We start from the raw sequence: 20,585 nt of genomic DNA, 5'->3' as shown, positions 1-20,585 counted from the left end.
GGGCGTAAATATGATTACCATAACACACCGCTGGGTGTAGTGATATTTAAAATAAAGAATGATTAGACATCTACGACGCAGTTAGCACCTTGGTAAATTTATTTATTCATGGATTTTTCATCTGGTGTAACACAGTGCCATCAGCTCAGTCTGTGAAGTCATTACATATATTAGAATAACGTTGAATATTTCCAAATTACTTAGCAGCTGTTTTTCTTCAGCGAGGAAAACTGTGGCGTGTGGATGTCTTTTTACTGGACACGTGGTAAGTCGACACTGATGCTTTCAGGTGGAGTCACTGTCTTGCAGTTCGGTGGCCAGAAGCAGCAGGTCTGACATCTACAAAACAGTGGTGAAACCAAAATAAAACAAAAACCTACAAAATCACTGAGGTACCGCTGAGAAACAAGACATTAATCCTGACTGACCTCTCTCAGGTATTTGTCTCTGGTCTCCTCTCTCCAGCTGCTGCCCAGACCAGCCAGCCTCTGTGCAGTTTGTGGCTTCAACTGTCTTGGGTTATTGTGCTGCACCAGCCGCTGGTAGAGGTCCAGCTCTGTGACACCGGCTGTTTCTGGGGGAGTGAGGTCGACACTGGCACGATCTGTCTGCTGCGCTTCAGGCAGGCTCTCGATGCTCTTCTTTCCCATCAAATGTCCTGATGATAATAATAATAATAATAATAATAATGATAATAATAATAATAATAATAATAATAATAATAATAATAATAATAATAATAAACACAATAATAATAATAACCTTTAACAATTTTGCACAATTATTGCGCACAAATTTGCGCAAAACACTAACAATATGGTTCAATATTCAGGGCTGGATATCATACAGAATAAACTGTCTCTGTCGTTATTATTCCACATAAAAGGTTAAAGCTATTTTAATCAGACTCTACATAAAACGCTTGAGTTCCGTCTTACCCACTGCCCAGTGGTTTCCGCGTGGATACATTTTCCCAACAACCGCTGCCGGAGTCTCCAGGCAGTGCAACATCAAAGGGAAAGTAGCCAGTAACATAACAAGTGGCCACACTGGTCTGCAAGTCCGTGGGTAACGCACGCACACTCCGCCCATGTTATCAGCAAGTATCGGCGCTAAAGAGCACAATGTTAATCCGTGGACGGAGTTATTCAGCTGGACTTTAAATTAGAAAATCTCCACCATAGTCGATTTCCAGGGAGACAAAGTCGCGGCGGGGAAACGACGTCCAGATGCGGAACGGCTGGAGTTTGACTGGGTGGAAGCGGCCAGTGCGCGAAGTTAAAAGCTCCTCCTGATCCAGCTGTGCGTCAGCGGCGCTTTTCAAAGTACGCGGCGCCGGTGCCGGGATAAAAAAAACCATCATGATAATTATCATCTATATCTAATTATCACAGCTCGCCAATGTTTGTCATGCAGACATTGCACAGGGACTGCGGGAGGTGTGAACGTCATTAAACGATGATGGACAGGTCGCCTGAGTCACCGATGTCCAGTTAACAAACATGTGGAGGGAAACGTCAACAGCCAGTGATGAAAAACGCCTCAATCCTCAAGTTTGACAAGTCTTTTATTTCGGGCGGTGTGAAGTCAGTAAACGATGTCATAAGTGCTCATTACAGAGCCATACGCCATATGCTACTTTGGTGTTAGTGTTTTTGTGGCTGTAACACGTAAGCAGCATTTTGGTGGTTGAATTGGCCCCATTTGAACTGTTTGTAGTGAAATGTTCATCCACAGTTGAAGCCTGAGATGCAGTGAAGTTGAGTTGAAGAGGAAGAAGTCTGTACAAAAGTTAAGCTACTAAACAAAGTCTGTCATCCTCAAACGCAGTCCCTGTCAAAAATATACCATGTTGACTACATTTCCCACAATGCACATGGCGAAGATTAAAGCATGTCAAGCAAGTAGCAGCATTAAGTCTACAATCACGTTTAACGTTTAATTTAACACAAGCACATTTCTTAAGAGATCATTAAGAGAGAGAACATTAAAAAGATTTAATGTTAAAAAATTGCCAGAATCAAAGCACACATTAGGTTGTTAACCTAACTTGTAGTCATAGGTCCACGTTAAACAATAGATGGTTTTGAAGTTGTGTCTTGATTTCAAAACAGAGGTTGTTGCCTTGTTTGAAAAGTGCATTGCAATAAAAACACAGGTCAAACTTAATGAGACGAACGTCAGTGAACCAGCTCAGTTACTGGAACTCAACAATGCAGCATGTGTCAATTTACTGTGGACAATCAACATCATTTACTGTTGCAGGTTATTATAAATGTGTTTATATCTTTGGTCCCCAAACCAATACAAGTGTCCGCGCATGCTAATGTGTGAAAGACTCATACCTGACTGATCCCTTTCATGACGGTATTGACACACAGATTATAGGAGGAAGAGAGTCAGTAAGTATAGATAAGAAGACAATGTATTAGTCCGTGTGTGTTTGCAGCTAAGTAACATTTTCTGTTGAAAAGGTTGAAAGTTTCCAGGTCACAACCCCACGCACATCAGAGCAGGATATTAGCCCGTTTCTCCGGCTCATAACGCATCATTTCTCCGTCCAAGCTTGACCTTAACAATAGAGGATGAGTCACATATGGTTGAATGGACGCAGAGAAGTGTCACCTGTAATATTTGTTGCTTTACTTTTATGGGAGGGAACAGGATCCAGCTTAGGATAGTTTACCAAGAAAATACCTTGAAAACTCTCTAAACTCCTAGCATATAAATGCACCACATGAGATTATTGTTGAGTTGTTCCTTATAAAATAAATGATAAAAGTCCTAATAAACACATTTATTACTTTCATTTATATTGTGTCATATTTACAGCAAGGTCTCCTGTGACATTTTATCATTTAAAAAAAGTTACAGAATGAATATTTGAGCTGACTGAGAGGCCAGTAGCTTTTAATCGTTCACCCACTCATGTCTCATACATGACACATGTGCCTGCTCTTATTATTATCTTATTATCACCAGCATTAGTGAACAATGAAATCATTTCTGGCCAAGCAATTAAACCTAATTAATATAAACGTTCCTATGAGTATGATTTCAGATATTGAGGTGGTAGTTTAATCCCAGGAATGAAATTATATATATTACAATTAAATGTCAGAATAAAGTGAGCTTTTATAACCTATAGAAAAAAAAATTCTATAGTCTGTTTCTCAGACAGTAGAATGATCTCTGGGTGCAGACTGTGTTTTCTGGATTAGCTCAAGGCCTGTTTGTCATCAGTCATTAACAGGAAGATCTAGGATAAGAATAAAAGGAAAAGTGGTGCATGACACTTATGAGTTAGGGCATAGTTTTAGGTTACAGACAGCAGGTGGCGCTGTGGGGTGACATTTGGGAGCACTCCGTTTCATTTCATGACGAGACATGTTTTGTAAAAAGAGGCTATACATATAATATATATATATTCATAAATATAAAACGACTGCTACCTTTATTGGTGCATAAAATCACTAATAAAATGTATTACTGCAAAAAACATTTTTCAGGTTATGGCTTCTTCTAGATATGTTATGAGTGGACAAAATCTCATGATGAAAATCCCTAATATTTCAGCGGTGAACATAATGTTCTGCCTATTTTCTATTCATACCAATTACTCCCTTCAAATGTCACGTGAGACATTAACTGATGGTGGTGTCATGAATGTAATAACAGTGACATTATGAAAAGTACAAATGAGCCATTTAAGGGAGGGCTTTCAGTACAAAGTGTCCATTAAAATGATCACTTTACCATTACGAGGTCTTCTCATGTCACAGTTTTGACCTGGCAGCTACCCATTCGCAGGCCATGAGACAATCCTGGTGCCACAACGTTGCATAACAAGAAGATAAGAAAGTTTTGTGTATCTAACATTAATTATCATTATAACTGGGCTCTTTTTATTCATTAATGCTTTGGTGTTTTTATTAGCCAGATAAAACAACCTAGTGTGTGTTTTAAGCATATTTAAAAGGTGCAACCCCTAAAATAGATGAACTATCTGTCATGGTTCTTAATCAAAGCTCTGTTAGTTAAATATTTTAACCCTATAGACAACCGGGTTATGGTTGCATAAAATATACTAATTTTCTTAAAATGAACCAAGAAAGGCCCCTTGTAAGGTTAAAGACTATGGCAATACAATTAAGTGGACAATATAAGAAATCCAGAGCGCTGAGTGCTAGGCTTACATTTTGAAGTGATGCAACCAAACATGCTTGTCTGGATAACAGGATGCCAAGCTTTGCGGCTCGAAGCCCAGATGAATGGAGGCAGTGTGACGTCACGTGACGGCGAGTCTGCCAGGGGAGGGCTGAACGGCAACCTCAGCCTGCTTCCCTGCACTGAATCTGTCACACTGGAGAGAGGCAGGAGTCACCACGAGGGCCTTTCGTCACATACATGCACAGATCCATCTGCCTCGCAGTGTCTGAAGTCTGTTTGTGCTGTCTGATGAATAAACGTTCTTGACATAATTACGGCTAATTAGTGTGTCCTGCGGCATTCATGTCTGCCTTTGAAAGGTCTGTAAGAGGTATCAAGGACTGGTATCAGGCCAAAGACAGACAGCCTTATTCTGCTGAAAGCCTTTCTCAGGTAGGTTATAAAATGCCAGTTTTAATCATGTTCTGCTTATCAAATCATCTATGTCATATACTGTAAAGTGATGTTTGTGGACCTTATTATTATAGTGTAATCTCTCTGTACACTGCTCCGACTGCATATATGTAACGCCCTGAATAATGAAACAGTTGTAAAGCTGCAGGATGATTTACTTCTATCAGAGCCATCTTCTGTTGCATGACTTTTGTGCTGGATTGTAATGCAGGTGACAGCCGGGCCTACCCAGGGGCCTTAGACAAATGTAAATCCCGTGATTTTTAAATAGCTCTGATGAAAGATGCAAGATGCAAGATCAAGACACACTAGTTCGTCAGCAGAATTGGGTTGAACATGAACGATTACACTTAAATTTTGATTTTGGTTACTACTGCAAATTCAAGCCTTCATAAGGCTTCTATCCTCTTTGTTTCCTTTTCTTCCTCTCCATCTCCCCCACCTTCCTTTGCCTCTATCCTCCTCTCTCTCTCTCTTTCTCCCTCTCTCTCCTTTCTCTGCACCAGCTGCTGCTACTGCTGCTCCGGATCCAGAGTGGAGAGTCCCCTCACCCCCCTGCACAGACAGAGACAAAAGGCCTGATTCGTCTGCTGAACACTGCCCCCTCTCTCCATCCGTCCCTTCATGCACTGCCGTGGTGGCGGCGGGGTTTTTTTTCCAGGAGAAAACGAGGCCTGGACTAGGACTAACATCTAGGACTGACCCAGTGAAGGAGAGCGAGGAGAGAGAGAGGGGGAGGGGAGGATGAGGATGAGGATGGGGGCTGGAATGGTTACTGAGTGAAGGCAGGTGCTGAGGCCTCTACAGGAAGACCCTTTTTTCCTGATTATCTCAGAGTGGGAAAATAAACTCACAAGGGTATGCCACATTTCCTTCTATATATGCATGGATGTGCATGTTTCTGTGTGTCTATGTGGCACCATACAGGAGGGCATGTGTGTGATGGCAGCCTGGGGAGGGATGTGCATGAACGGCCTGTGTTTGCCTACGTCCGATTGTCACAGTTGGATTTTGAGCGCGATGCTGCCAGCACGTGAGACCCACCACTAGTGTGTATAGGTGCTTGAAGAACAGGCCAGGGTACCAGACATCAGGGTGTTGTTGCTATTGTCAAGGTTTTTGTGCTCAAACTCTAAAGGAGCTCCTCTTAATGTCCACATCTGCCTTTCAACATTTTATTTAGCTAAATATAAACCCCAGCATGGTGCAGTTTGCTGAGACGTATTGCAGTGATTCCTCCGAGGTGGGCACGCTGCTGCTTCCTGTGTGTTTCTGAGGCCGTGCTGCAGCGCAGAGCTTTATGTCGGGTGACCAGAACCAGTTAAAACCGGTTTGAGGCAGACGAAGGGCTGACGGGAACAATGCCGCCTCTGTGCTACGCTAGAGCTAGCCGGGGCTACTCCATGGCAGCACCTCAGCCCAGCGACAAGAGGCACAAACGCTGCTGCTGCTGGCTGGATGTCGGGGGCTGTGCGCTGAGCTCCGCGGCAAAGGGAGCAGGGGGATATGGGAAGGGAAGAGGGCAGGGGGACATGGCTGCCTGGGGGTCTGTATCTGCAGCCTACACGTCCTGCTACACACACACACACACACAGATGAACATATGATCTGTCTGGTTTCATGTCTCCGTGCTGCTAGTGGTGCAGAGTAACCCTAGAGGATCCTCACCACGACCATCACCACTCACCAGATCCCTGGATGTAACCTGACCCTGTATTCTGGGCCTTTGCCTGGTTGGGAAAGAACAGGACCCCCCCCCCCCCCGGAAGGGTGGGGTGAATGGATTTCTGTGGGTTAGTAGTGTTGTGACTGTGTTTGTTGCAGGATGGAAGGAAGGAAGGAATGAAGGCTTGGCTAGTGGCTGGACAGGGACGAGGCGAGAGGGTGAGGAGTGGCGGATTCACTTGCATGTTTCCACCATTGTTATTTTTCCTGTGACTGTGAGATTGTAGTGGTCTTCTACACAGTGTATGTGTTAACAATGCATGTGTATTAAACTACTGTTGCTGGGAGGACTTGTGTGTCGTGAGTTTATTAATATTTGACTATATTTACGTCTCTCGTATGCTCCACGTCAGACTAGCTCTTTCTCCACCAAGCCTCTCTCTCTGCTGCAGCGTCACACGGCTCAGCTGCCATTTCCCTTCACTGCCTTTCTTGCCATAACATTTCTATCCTCTCTGTCACATTCGTATCATTACTTGATCACAATACATTCCCCATCTTGCGGATTAGGAAGAGCTGCTTTTTTTAAACAAGTTGAGTTGAGGTTTGTACAGACAAAAAAAGGTTCAAAGAGAAGAACTGATTTAGGAAGCAAAGCAGCTTCCAGCTAAGCTTCCTGCCCCCAACGCACACACACACACACACACGCACACACACACACGCACACACACGCACACACACACACACACACACACACACACACACACACACACACACACACACACACACACACACACACACACACACACACACACACACACACACACACACACACACACACACACAAATGCATGTTCCATCAGCTCTTATTTCCAGTGCTCACTGTTAAATAATAAAGGTTGGTCTGTTTCTAAATCTGATAATAACATTGAAGGCCTATGTTTTAACAATTATAAACACGGGGTTAACAGAGATTCTTCTTAATCTAAGGTCAATAAATGGTGCCAGCTGTGTATAATTTACTGTGTATAGGGTGGTCCCACTTTTTCATGAGAACTTTGCTTCATTTTGATGCACAGTGTTAACATGTTTTCTTGTCCTCAAATCAAGAACAAAATAAAAGCACATACTGTAAAACACATATTAAGATAATAAAGAGTCTGACTTCATATCAAAAGATACTGTATGAAGTCTTGACCAGGATATCTCCTACAGTGGAGACACAAGTAATTGTAATTGTAGCTTACCCAGTTACTGACACAATTACCTCCCCCCCCTTTTTCTATTCACCAGGTAAACTCGTCATCAGTATAGGAGCAGAACCATGGGAGATATGAAGACTCCAGATTTTGATGATCTGCTGGCTGCCTTTGACATCCCAGACATGATGGATCCTAAAGTCACCATTGGATCTGACCACCACCATGATGGACAACTCAAACAACCCAGTGGTGGAGGGACTTTAAATGATGAGGAGACCCACAACATCTCACTGGGACAAGATGTGGGCGTTAGTGTCATTGTCAAAAACATTAGAAATACAGACCCCAGAGAGCCTGGCGGAACCATATCAGAGAGGGATGAGAATTTCCATCTGAACCATCAAACACATTCTGTGCCCACCAACAGAAAACCCCATAATGGACTCTTGCCCAGCATACCACCTACTCGTTCCACCAAGACTGGACGAAAAGCTGCACAAGAGCAAGCACTGCCTACTAGCAAAACATCGTCTACCTGCAATCAGTTCAGCCCCATCTCCAGCGCTGAAGAGTTTGATGACGATGATAAAAATGAGGTAGAGGACCTCATGGACAAAGACGCTGGTCCATTGTTTAGGTCCATTGTTAAGAGGAAAGACCAAATTTGTAAATCAATAGTATCAGTGGAAAAAATATCAAAGTCTAAGGTAAACAGAGACCAAAAACCTGATCAAAACAACAACAATGGCACTGGTGTTTCCAAGTCTAAAAAAAGTCCTCGGTCAAAGTTACTAGTTGAGGAACTCAAGGCAACTGTCCTCAGGACTCAAGGTGAGGAGGAAAACAAGGTCAGGGTAAAAGCAAAGCCCTCTGCCAAACTGTCTTCTTGTATAGCTGCCATAGCAGCTCTGAGTGCCAAAAAGACCAGCACTGCAGACATGGGGATTTTGGATCAACTGGCAACGCAGAAAGAATCCATCCATACAAGTGAAAATCACAGCACTGCAGAGAAAACACAGGAGCAGGGGTCAGGCCCAGAGTCTGCAAAAAGGCTGTCAACAAGACCACCAGAGAGCCCCTCAAGCGTCACCAGTGAGGGTAGCAGCAAAACCTCTGCCTCAAGCACAGACCATGTCATCCCAAAGGTCAGGATCAAAACAATCAAGACGTCATCTGGGCAGATCAAGCGTACAGTCACCCGTGTCCTCCCGGAGTTTGATCTGGAGAGTCTACAAAAAGGAGACAGTAGCTTGTCCGGCAGTGCAATTTTCTCATCTCCTGCAAGGATGTCTTTGCCAACCACTGTGGTAGCCACTACTGGAGGCCCTTCAATTGAAATAACAAAGCAAATGACAATTAAACCTGTGGCAACTGCTTTCCTGCCAATCTCCGCCGTCAAAACAGCTGGTTCTCAAGTCATCAACCTTAAGCTGGCCAACAATACCACAGTCAAAGCAACAGTCATCCCTGCTGCATCAGTGCAAAGTGCCAGCAGCGCCATCTTGAAAGCTGCTAATGCCATCCAGCAACAGGCTGTGGTGGTACCTGCTTGCAGCTTGACAAATGCCAAACTTGTGCCAAAGACAGTCCATCTGAGTAACATCAATCTTCTGCCTCAGACGGCCACCTCTGCTGCCTGTGACCTCCAACAGGCCCTGTGTTCCGCAAAACAGCTCCAACAATCACGGCGTCAAGTAAAACAACAGACAATTGTCACTGGCCAGGCCTCAAAGAAAGTCTCAAAGGTTCAAGTGTTCACTAGCTCGCAAAGTTCTGTGGTGGATGCCTTCAATAAAGTTCTGAGTAGCATAAATCCTGTCCCTCTTTACATCCCTAACCTCTCTCCTCCAACCTCAGCCTGTATCTCTCTACCATCACGTGGCTACAAGTGCCTGGAGTGTGGAGATTCATTTGCTCTTGAGAAGAGTCTGACGCAGCACTACGACCGTCGAAGTGTGAGAATTGAGGTTACTTGCAACCACTGTTCCAAAGGTCTAGTGTTCTACAACAAATGCAGCCTGTTGTCTCATGCCAGGGGCCACAAGGACAAGGGGGTGGTGATGCAGTGCTCACATCTAATCCTAAAACCCATTCCTGCAGATCAGATGATAAGCGCATCGCTGTTATCAGGTCCACCTAGCCTCACCAATGCCACCACCGCCTCTCAAACCCAGGCACCCACAAGTCAAATTACAGGAAAGGTGGTTGGTGGCAGTTCCCAAGCTGCAGTGACTTCCGCTCCATGCAGTGCCCCTCTTGTGGCAGCCATGCCTTTAGAGGATGATGGCTCAAAGCTCTCCAGGCATTGCCCAAAATGCTCTGAGTGTGATGAAATGTTCCAGGATGACAGCTCACTAGCCATGCACTACCAAGAGGCACTAGAGTCCAGCGGGCAGGTATGTGGTCTGATCTGTTACATGACATACTTCAGTTTGATTCATTCGTTTATGAACATACGACCTTTTACGTACGTAAGATAGGTGAACCTGTCTGGACTTACATTTTATAAGTTCTTCCTCTGTCTCTTCTATGTCTATAGAAAACGTGCACTATTTGCCAAATGCTCCTCCCAAACCAGTGCAGTTTTCTGTCACACCAGCGAATCCACCAGCACAAGTCTCCTTACATCTGCCCAGAATGTGGCGCTAGCTGCCGATCTGTCCATTTCCAATCACATGTCACCAAGAACTGCCTGCATTACACTCGCAGAGTTGGGTATCGGTATGTCTTGACTTGTCTCAAGTATTATCCATATAAAGACCATAACCTATAGTCAAATAAAAAAACAAAAACATGCAATGTTCTTCTTTGATAATTAGTCATGTTCTGACTTAGATGTCTATTTCTTTTGAAAGTGCCACTTTTGTTGTCGTTGCTAATTACACTTATTACATCATCGACAGTTTAACAATGTCACATCGTGGAAAGTGATATTATTCACAATCAAATATAGAGAGGAAATTAGTCATTTGTGACAAAATAAGATTGTGACAATTTCATGTGAAGTCACCAAGGACACAAGCAATTACACATCAATTCAATAATGACAAAAAACAAATTAGAAAATCTAACAAGTGCACTTAAACCTAATGAAGTTGAACTTTGCATTTCTCATACATGTATGAGACAGTATGTTGTTTTTAAGATTCACGATGCTTTAATTTACTTCTATTCCTCCCCCAGCTGTATCCACTGTAGCGTGATCTTCGCAGACCTTGCAACTCTGAAATCGCACATCCAAAGTACTCACTGTGAGGTCTTCTATAAATGTCCTCTCTGTCCTATGGCCTTCAAGTCAGCGCCTGGAATGCACTCTCATGTGTACACTCAGCATCCAGGAATGAAAGCGGGAGAGCCCAAGTAGGTCTTTGAATACTGTACCTGCAAATGAAAACAACATGGACACATGTGACTTGCATAAAGAGTCAAACTGACAATAAATGATTAGGTTAATATATACGCAAATGCATTTTCCTTCAAAACTACTAACACACAATCATCGCCACACCGTTGCTTTCACAACACAACACCCACATTGTAACCGAATGCCCATGTCCAATTTTCTGAGGAAAATGATTAGCAGGATTTAATGCCATTAGACTTGGTGGCTTAATGTGACTTATGTTTTCTGCATGGCAACCTTGCACCGACTTTATGCCTATCCTCAGCATGCGTTTAGGAGCAGGTGTTTGGAGTAGTGGTAACATCACCTGAAGCTGAATAAATGTCTGATTTCAAACAAAATCAATGTACTGAACCACTTTTGGTATGTTTTTTTTAATTCATAGTGATAGTGAGTATTAGGTATGTAAAACTAAAACTAAGTTTATAAAATACTTTTTTTTCAGGATGATCTACAAATGCTCCATGTGTGACACTGTGTTCACTCTGCAGTCCCTGCTCTACACACACTTCGACCAACATGTCACCAATCATAATGTTTCAATGTTCAAATGTCCTGACTGCTCCATGCACTACGCACAGAAACAGCTAATGCTGGACCATATCAAGGTAGGCATCAAAGGCTGTCCCACTAACACTGAAATCAAACCTTATGCTGTGCCTTGGTGTATCAATATGACTGACATAGTCTTATTAATTCAATCTGATTCTAGTCAATGCATGGAACCCTGAAGTCCACTGTGGGTCCACCCAACGTGGGGAGTAACCTTCCTCTCAGCACCAAGCCCACCAACTCTAACAATAGTAACAGCATCAGCACCGGCAATAACATCAAAGACAGAGGAAATGCAAACAGTCAAGACAACATAGAAAAGAAGCCTCCGCCATCACTGCTAAAGAAAAGCAGCAGTAGCAGCTCAGAGGATCTTAAGAATGCTCCCAGCTCAGGTTATACATGTGGAGACTGCAACGGCCTCTTCAGCTCCAGGGAGACCTACGTGGCACACGTGCGGCGCGAACACGGCAAGGTAAAGATTTTAAACCACCGACATAGATACTCCCACTTTGTCCCAAGGGGTCTTAAAATTCATTTTAAACCTGCCACAGAAAGACTTTACTCACGCTATTCCGTCGCACTTCTCCCTTCTCATGCTGCAGATACTGAAGAGGCACCCATGTCGACAGTGTGACAAGTCCTTCAGTTCTACCCACAGTCTTTGTCGACACAACCGTCTCAAACACAAGGGGCTGCGCAAGGTCTACACCTGCCCGTGAGTACACAGTGCAGTCCTACTAATGATGAATGAAAAAGGCATGCAAGCAATTACAAAGTTACAGTTGTTCTGTTATTACACTATGGCAGGCACTGTCCACCTCTCAGTCAGCCATTCACTAAACGAGTGCTGCTGGATCAGCACATTGAGCTGATGCATGGAGTCACACACCCAGAAGTGACTGGCCACGGTGATCAAACAGAGGATGAACCTGACAAGGAAACGGTACAGTGGCAGCAATTCTCGTAACTCCTTCTGAATCTACTTGAACTTTGTCAGTTTACCTTAATCACCCTCAATCTCCCCTCCAGAATCCAAGACTGAAAAGAAAGGCTGAGGAGGAGGAGGGGTCTCCCACCCTGAACCCCAGGGGCTCAGACGCACAGCCTTTGAAGAGGCTCAAAGTGAACATCCTCAAAGTTCACAAGTGTGCTGTCTGCGGCTTCACCACTGAGGATATCACTGCCTTCCACAAACACATTCCCCAACACAGGACTGACGGCTCATCCTACCAGTGTCAAGAGTGTGGCCTCTGCTACACATCCCACCGCTCGCTGGCCAGACACCTCTTTATTGTCCACAGACTCAAGGAACCACAAGGCCTCGCCCGATATAACGGGGGACGGGGGAAGGATGATGACGAGAGTCAAAGAGAGAACCAGATGGACATCACGGATGAAAACGACGACGGGACACCAAGCACCAAGTGCAAAGTATGCGGGAAGATGTTTGAAACAGAGGGACATCTAAACACTCACATGAGGACGCATGGGATGGCATTTATAAAGTCAAAGCGACTGAACGCAGTAGAGAAGTGAAGACTTTTTGATACCAAGCCTATACAGTTTGCTAAACTGTTGTAGACAACTTACAGTAGCTGCAGTTAAGCTGTAGATACCCAATGTACATACTACCATACACACTAAGCTATGTAATACATGTCACTTTACAGTAGGTCTTTAAGTAAAAGGAAGAAGATAGCTTTTTGTACACATAGATGTTTCTATAGTCCTTAAATAGATCTTTTTATAGAAGAGTATTTTATTTTAAACTGGTTACATTGTGTTCTCATTAGAACTTGACAATGTATGGATATATTATTGTATTTATCCTCATACTGTACATTTAGCAGTATTCAGAATTTTCAGTGCTGCTAATGTCCAATGAATGTCTGCTAGATAGCATATTAAACGTAGCTTCAGGTTTCTCTCGTTTTTAGTTCATTCTGTCTGCAGTTTTAACACAAGAGCTTAGTGGAAGTTGCATCAGAACTTCTTTGCTTTAATCGGTGACCTGAACCTGACCCCACTCAAACAATAAAACTGCTTTTAATACAACCTGAAACAAACATGAAAAGAATTTAGGACAATCAGTCAGTTAACTCTAATTTCAGCTATCTTCATACCATGCTAGGCCACTGTATGAAAGCAAGCTCAGTTTCATGTTTACAACCTATTTAATCATGTTGTACAACTTATCAATTACTACATTTGAATTAGCTTTTGAGAAACATTTTGTAAGATTAGGAAACTTCCCATTTAGATCCTATAAATACTGTAGCAGTTCTGTGATTACAGGTTACTTATTTTTAACTGATTCATTTGCATAAAAGACTCAATGTTCTCTTTCAACTGCCTAGTTTATCTGATATTAGCTGTAATATCAGACGAACTAGGAATTTCAAATTAAATACTTCTTTCCCTCCTTACTGTGAAATCATAATGAATGTGTACTGAAGTGAAATGATAAAACTATCTAAAGAAAAACCTCTGTTTATGTAACTGTGGCTGTGAAACGACAATATCTACAGTATAACATGTTTGATTAAATGACTTGTGAGAACAGCATCTCCATCTCAACAGTTTTTCAACAATTCGCCCTTGCTCAGTTTCTACTCTGACAGTAACTGCATGTAAGAATCAGTCTGTGAATAGTTTATTAATTAGGATGTGTCCTGCTGCTGCTGCTGCTGTTGTTGTTGTCCTGCTGCTTGTCTCTTCTTCACTGTCAATAAATTATGAAACCTGTGAGAGGCAAGGGCTGATGTCGAATGCACCTTTTGAATCCTGCTTAGTGCTGTTTGTGTCTTTACTATCAGATATGCAGACAAGCTATTGGGAATTGAATTGTCCTGCAGTGGTTAATAACAGAGTTTTGTGATTTTAAATGTCACAATCAAGACTTAATCAATAAAAACATTGATTTGGAAGACAGATTTGAAAGAAATGTCCTCTTACACTGAGTTGCCACAAACAGAAATGTAGCAGAAAAACAGCATATTTTATTCTGGTAAGTCATCTAAGGTAAAAACTAACTGTGTTTAATCAAATACTGAAAATGTCAGTATTTGACCTGAGGTAGAACACAATGTCGTTTTCAGAGCTTTATTAGGCACATTAAAATGTTCCAGCAGTGAAAAAGCTATTTTACAATTGCAGAGACACTGGAGTAAAACGACTAATTAATTTATGATAAAGTGAGAAATATAAGTGGTCAGAACATTTTGAACCAAACCTCTGTATATATTCCAATCTTAAGCTTAATAAACTACAATTACTTTAATGGTTGTGATAGAGATTTGTTTAGGTTCTTTGCCTGTAAAGTACAGAACAGGGGCTCCATCTAGTGGCCAGTTAGTTTATTACAGGTCATGAACTGGTTTTACTGTTGCTATATTTAAATTTAATTCCATAACTTTATATTAATTCTATATTTAAATTTCAGAGGCAGCACACTGATATAGTACTGACTCTATACTTGTAGCCATCATAGCTCCACCTGCACCTTTACATGGATTTGGTACGGGGACGTAGTAACAAAGCCTGAAGCTTTCATGTAACCAAACCCTAATCACACCTAATATGGAAAAACTGGACACGGTGGTGAAAGCAGCTTTTCATGCTGACGTGTTGGTGCCACGAATGGGTTTCAAAAACTAATTATGCAAAAGGGAGTTTAGTATTTTTATTCAAATTGCACAAATTATTTAATTCTTGTTGCATTTTCAGTTTTAAAAAATATATACAAATAAGTCCTTCATGGTCATCAACAGTAATATCTGAAAAATGTTTTACTATACCTACATTTTATGTATCATTAGGGGTAGCTTTGGCTGCAACTTATTTATTTATTTATTTATTTATTTAAATAATAATAATAATTATTATTATTATTATTATTATTATTATTATTATTATTATTTCACTTTAAGCTCTGGCTGCAGTTTTAAAGCAATATGAAACATCTTTCATCTCATTCTCCTTTCCCATTGCTGATGTGGATCTGCCCTCAAACACAGAGAAAGCAAAAGAGGAGGGGGTGGGGAGTTGGAGGCGTATCCATAAAAAGCTCCCAGTGTGGAACCAACATTTACCTTTCCCACCTTGGGAGCCCAGGGTGCCTTGCATTAGTGCTCATAAACTATTTCTCACATTTGTGCATTGCATACGTGAAGGAAAAATCTCACCCCAATTTAATTTTTTTGAAATGGCCCTTTGCTGTATGTTGGTCTTTCTGTTTGTCGAGTGTAGCGTAGCTATGGAAAACACACAAGCCCTAACTACATCTCAAAGATGTGAAGAGGACACCAACACTTTCCTCGGGGACATTAACCAGAACAGCCCAAAGGAATACGCAGTTTCCAGTAAGTGCTTCAGACCTTTGAAAGCGTATCACATACTGTAAAGGCACATTTGAAGGGTCTCTTGTCAATTTGGCCCAAAATGGGTGATTTTCCTTTTCTTACTAAACTCCATCAATGTGTGTATGTGTTCCCAGTGTATGATGCCTTTGGGAAGATGGGCAGCAACGTTGAAGGAGGTAACGTTAACCAGCCTGGCTTGCTACAGCAGTGTCGCTCTGCCCGCGGCTCCAGCTTTTCTGGAAAGTACTGCCAGGTGTTCATCAGGCAGGTAAAAAGAACGGCTGTATTAACATGCAATAACATCATCCTGTAAAGGATGACCGTAAAGTATTTTCGTTTTCATAGGGAACCGTCCAATACTTCGTCGGCCTTTGTGTTCCCGACTCCTGTGATGAACAGGATGTGGAAACGCTAGCACTGTCTGGTAAGAGATTATAAAATATCTTCCTTCTGGAGTCGCTGAAGTATAATTGGTTTAGACTTACTGTATTTTGTTTTATTGTGACTTTTGCCAAAGGGAGACTTAACTTTGGTCAAACATCCCTCATTCCACCTCTACCTGCCATCCTGGTCAATCAGTCCACTCAGGAGGTGTGCCTGGCTAACTGTTTGGACAACAACTTTGCTCCCGATGCATCAGATGTCACCTGCATGTCAGTAAATCCTCATTATTTTTCCCTTTTCCTTAATGTATGTGCACTTCTACAGTAACTTTTCAATAAAATTAAAATGTGCAGAATTTCCCTTTCCTCTGCAGGTTTGCATGTAGCTTGATGGTAGCAGTTCCTCTTGCAGCTACCTTGTTGACAGCTATACTAAAATGGAAGAGGAGCAGCGAGGTAGATTCTGGTTTAAACACTGGTCTCAGCCTTTATGGGACTGTGAAGACCAGCGTTTCCTTCAGCAGTGAAAGTTCTTCAGAGGAAAACAGTGAGTACAGTACAATATGCATTTGTGCCTGTTGCCCAAGAATGATCCACAGTTATCAAGCTTTACCCTGATCATCAACAAAGCAAACATTAGAAGCCATTGTTAGGTCACCAAAAACTCTAATACTAAAAAAATTACTAAAAAATATTACTGTAAGAATTTAACTGCTGCAATGGGTAAATAATTGTCTTTCAGACGGTGCCAGGCGTTTTCCCTGGAGCTGTTCATATCAATGCCTGCAGGCGTTCTCTCTACAAACAACCAGCCAAGGTGTCCTGAGCTCCTCCTCATTCATCCCAGGCAGAGGCTATTCCTCCCTGAATGGCATCCGCGCCCTTAGCCTGTTATGGATCATAAGTGGCCACTCTGCACAGTTCCCTGCAATAACCAACTTGGGTATGACATGTTTTATTCATATCAGTCTATCAAGTTTCATTAGTTTAACTATGGTCTTTTTTTGTAATTTCTATATTTTGCTTTTATCTGTGCTGTGGCCTTAAGTACTATGAAAGCTATAACTAAAATGTATTGTTATATTTATTGGGACCTTTAAAACAACAATAAAGTGATACTTCACAGCTGAAATGATGATGATGTCCAAAAGATGGTCAGATCCTACAACACCCGGAATGCATTGCACTCTGACTCTGAGATGTCTTAGGGGACTTTTGCAGAGGAATAAATGAAAATTGCGAAAATCTGCATAGAAAATATGGAGGAATCAGAGTGTCCCGTCATTCTTAAATACTACCCGCCATAATTTGGGTCAGCCCCCATTAAAAATCTGTGAAGGTTTCCTTTAAGGTCATCTGATAAAAAAAGTTTATGTTCTGTGCTGTTTAATGCTTCAAGGTGTAATGAAATGAAAGCTGAATATACTCTATTGTAGATAACGGCAAAGACTTCCGGCAAGCAGCAGCAAGCAGCCCTCTGCATGTGTTTACCATTGGTGGACCTGCCTTTCTGGCTGTAGACACCTTTTTACTGCTGGGGTGAGACTGTGAAAACCAGGTAAAACCACACGAAGAGTAGATTTAACATTAACATACTTTTTTTTTTACATGAACGCATTTTAGGGGCCTGCTCAGTGCAAGGTCTCTGCTGGGCTCCATCAACAGAGCTGAGGGCAGACTGAGCCCCAGTGTGGTGGCCAATTACCTGTTCAGGAGAATTAAAAGGTTCCTTAAGCAAAGCATTTAAACTCACAGTAGAAGCCCTTTGTTATAAGGGTCTGATTCTGCTTTTCCTCTCCCTCCACCACAGGATTCAGCCCCTCCATCTTTTCGTGGTGTGTCTAACCATTAGCATCGTCTCTGTGGTCCAGTGGGGACCCTACTGGTTCCCATTTCTAGAGGCGTTTACTGACTGCAAGAGGTACTGGTGGGCTAACGTGTTATTGATCAGTAATCTGATTCCAGTAAATGAGATAGTAAGTCACACTGATTTTAGATATGACATGAATCTTTTCTGCCCCAGCAGATCTGCAGCATTCGTTAACAGTCAGTTTATTGATCTCCCTCCAGTGTTTGCCTTGGACGTGGTACTTGTCTCTAGACTTCCAGTGCTACGCCACTACTCCCCTTTTGCTGTATTTCTACAGATTGTATGTCTACTTTCCATTCGCATGATGCTTTTTTCTAAATTACATTAGAATTGATGAAACCAGTATGTAACCCCATCAGTTCTACATTTCATTCTCTAGAAGGAAAGCTGTGTTTGCAGTTGTGGCAGCAGCCCTGCTCCTGCTGACCATTGCTGCTGGCACTGTTACGACTGCACTCCTGCAGCTGCCAGTCTTTCAGCCGTACACAATGTAAGAGACATTTAAAACACCAATGCCTAACTATGCACTACTTCTGAAAATGTTTAAATTTGCTTTGCTTTTTGCAGGCTTTCTGAAAATTACAGTTTATTTTATTATGTAAAACCTCACACAAGATATGGCCCATTCTTAATTGGGATATTGACTGGAATTTACTTGACAACAAGGAGCAATCAGCTCTTAAAGAATAAGGTAAAAGAATCTTTGTTAGACTTAATACACACTTCTTTAGTGTGATTATGATGTTATCAAGCACATATATATTCTACTTACTACTACCGTGTTCTTCTTGTGTCTTGCTACTGTTTCAGTGGCAGGCAGCACTTGGTTGGTTTTGCTGTCTTTCACTCATGGCTGCGGTGGTTGGACTGGCCTACGTTCTCAAGGAGACTCCGGCCTACCCATCAGTGCCGCATGCTCTCTACCAGGGAATGCACCGATCGCTGTGGGCTCTGGCTTTGACCTGGATCATAGTCGCCTGTGAGGAGGGATATGGAGGCAAGTCAGCAACAAGGACGCGGATGCAATATTCAGTTTAATATAGAGTGTTAAACTGTATTTAGTGATGCTTTTGTTTGTTTACTTGGATTTTTCCTCTTGTCCAGGTTTTATTAAGAGCTTCTTATCATTGGCGGTCTGGGTTCCACTTTCCAACATTAGCTTTGCTTGCTATCTGATACATCCCATCATCATCATCCTCTATATTGGTTTGCAAGAGACCCCAATCCACTACACAGACCTCAACTATGTAAGTGATTTAAGAAAAACTTACATCAAAGCCTCTACAGAGGCATTTCACATTCACCACCACAGTTGTAACCTATTATAATGCCTTCCTGTCTCTTGTCTCTTCTTTAGATGTACATGTTCCTCGGTCACCTGGTGTTGACTCTGTTGATGGGCTACGTGTTGACTGTTCTGATTGAGAAGCCCTATCTTCTGTTAAAATGCACCAGTCCATAGACGCAATTCAGAATGGGAGAGTTCAAATTATTATGACTCCACTGTATAATGAGCAGTTTAAACCTACAAAATGTACAAAATGTCCTACATAAAACTACAACAGTTTTGTAGTTCAAGTTGCAAACGTGAATGAGTTAGAATAAGTTATAAGCACCACCACATCAGATGCTCTGACATCAAACAAGCAACACATCTTCCTAGAGACCTCTGTAGAACATACTGTAAGCCAACAAACCCTCGTGTTATCAAACAACAGCTTTGTAGGATGTTATCTGAACATGAAACGTTTTGTAACAACCACTGAAAATAGCCGCTGGTTTAAAGAGAGCCCGTGTGTAAAGTAGGTCATCGCTGAAGCAGCCTGCATATATAGGGTATCAGCACGTGCATGCTCAGCACCACCTGTGCTTATGCTACACAGGGTTATGCTAGCTCATGCTGGCTAATGCTAGCAGCCTCTAGTCCAGTATCAGTTGCCTCATTTCATAAAACACACCCACTAACTTACCTTGCGACACTCCATGAACCTGGCCGCACTAACAAACGTTATGTTCGGCACCTGCTCTAGGCCCCGCCCCTTTTTACCTAATTCTCTTAAAGCTACAGTAACATTTCTGCTCAATTCGTAACTTTTATCCTCTGCAAATTTAATGATGACGACAGTCCTTTTGTGATGTTATAAAGGTCAACATAAATTTATTGCTTCTAGTTTAATTATTATTCAGTATTTTTGTTTTTTTGCAAATGTAAAAGTTCATTAAAATATTTTTATTGAGTGAGACTTGGTTAATAGTTTAAAGCGTATTTATTAATTACTTTTTAAAATTAAATATTTTCCCATATTTGTGTCACCACATTAGAAACCGCTCCAGCACTAAGAAACCTACAGTACTTTGGGACAAATAAATTAAAAAAAAATTATTATCTGTTTTCTTTTCTCCTTGAATTTTTCAAATGGTTCCGGTATAACACAACACAAATTATTTTTCCCCTGCTCTTTTCTTGACAGTGAGTCAAATGTTAACACAGGTTTTTAAGTTTCTTCTGACGCAACAACACAC

General features: G+C 42.0%; 3 protein-coding genes across 7 annotated transcripts; 2 read left to right on the top strand and 1 right to left on the bottom strand.

The window, feature by feature from the left end:
• Positions 1 to 83: 83 nt before the first annotated feature.
• On the bottom strand, positions 84 to 20,171 carry grp (gastrin-releasing peptide). 3 transcript variants are annotated; one of them, XR_008696320.1, is made up of 5 exons: positions 20,033 to 20,171; positions 18,835 to 19,039; positions 10,741 to 10,871; positions 4,197 to 4,363; positions 518 to 658 (listed from the first exon to the last, which is right to left on the bottom strand). XR_008696320.1 is itself a non-coding variant. In XM_029168662.3 (3 exons), the coding sequence occupies exons 1-3, from the start codon at positions 1,090 to 1,092 to the stop codon at positions 286 to 288; spliced, it is 438 nt and encodes a 145-aa protein (XP_029024495.1). In that variant the 5' UTR covers positions 1,093 to 3,375; the 3' UTR covers positions 84 to 285. The 3 variants fall into 3 exon arrangements, 1 of the variants encoding a protein (XP_029024495.1); XR_003787741.3 differs by lacking the exon at positions 4,197 to 4,363 and having other exon boundaries at positions 20,033 to 20,164; XM_029168662.3 differs by lacking the exons at positions 4,197 to 4,363; positions 10,741 to 10,871; positions 18,835 to 19,039; positions 20,033 to 20,171 and adding exons at positions 84 to 339; positions 939 to 3,375 and having other exon boundaries at positions 429 to 658.
• On the top strand, positions 4,364 to 14,193 carry znf532 (zinc finger protein 532). 3 transcript variants are annotated; one of them, XM_029168655.3, is made up of 11 exons: positions 4,364 to 4,602; positions 5,130 to 5,481; positions 6,448 to 6,507; positions 7,582 to 9,886; positions 10,030 to 10,211; positions 10,674 to 10,850; positions 11,339 to 11,501; positions 11,606 to 11,920; positions 12,051 to 12,163; positions 12,256 to 12,391; positions 12,478 to 14,193. In XM_029168655.3, the coding sequence occupies exons 4-11, from the start codon at positions 7,613 to 7,615 to the stop codon at positions 12,982 to 12,984; spliced, it is 3,867 nt and encodes a 1,288-aa protein (XP_029024488.1). In that variant the 5' UTR covers positions 4,364 to 4,602; positions 5,130 to 5,481; positions 6,448 to 6,507; positions 7,582 to 7,612; the 3' UTR covers positions 12,985 to 14,193. The 3 variants fall into 3 exon arrangements, with proteins under 3 accessions (XP_029024488.1, XP_029024487.1, XP_040929121.1); XM_029168654.3 differs by lacking the exon at positions 6,448 to 6,507; XM_041073187.2 differs by lacking the exons at positions 4,364 to 4,602; positions 5,130 to 5,481 and having other exon boundaries at positions 5,498 to 6,507.
• oacyl (O-acyltransferase like) lies at positions 15,534 to 20,455 on the top strand. Its single transcript, XM_029168656.3, has 15 exons — positions 15,534 to 15,809; positions 15,944 to 16,077; positions 16,155 to 16,233; positions 16,327 to 16,462; positions 16,567 to 16,739; positions 16,935 to 17,135; positions 17,629 to 17,731; positions 17,816 to 17,917; positions 18,003 to 18,168; positions 18,263 to 18,342; positions 18,442 to 18,552; positions 18,630 to 18,753; positions 18,873 to 19,059; positions 19,167 to 19,309; positions 19,420 to 20,455. Exons 1-15 carry the CDS (start codon positions 15,653 to 15,655, stop codon positions 19,522 to 19,524), a joined length of 2,001 nt encoding a protein of 666 aa, XP_029024489.1. The 5' UTR covers positions 15,534 to 15,652; the 3' UTR covers positions 19,525 to 20,455.
• Positions 20,456 to 20,585: the final 130 nt, after the last annotated feature.

Source organism: Betta splendens, chromosome 12 (assembly GCF_900634795.4).
Source record: "Betta splendens chromosome 12, fBetSpl5.4, whole genome shotgun sequence".
Taxonomy (NCBI): Eukaryota; Metazoa; Chordata; class Actinopteri; order Anabantiformes; family Osphronemidae; genus Betta; species Betta splendens.
This window is presented reverse-complemented; position numbering and strand designations above follow the sequence as displayed.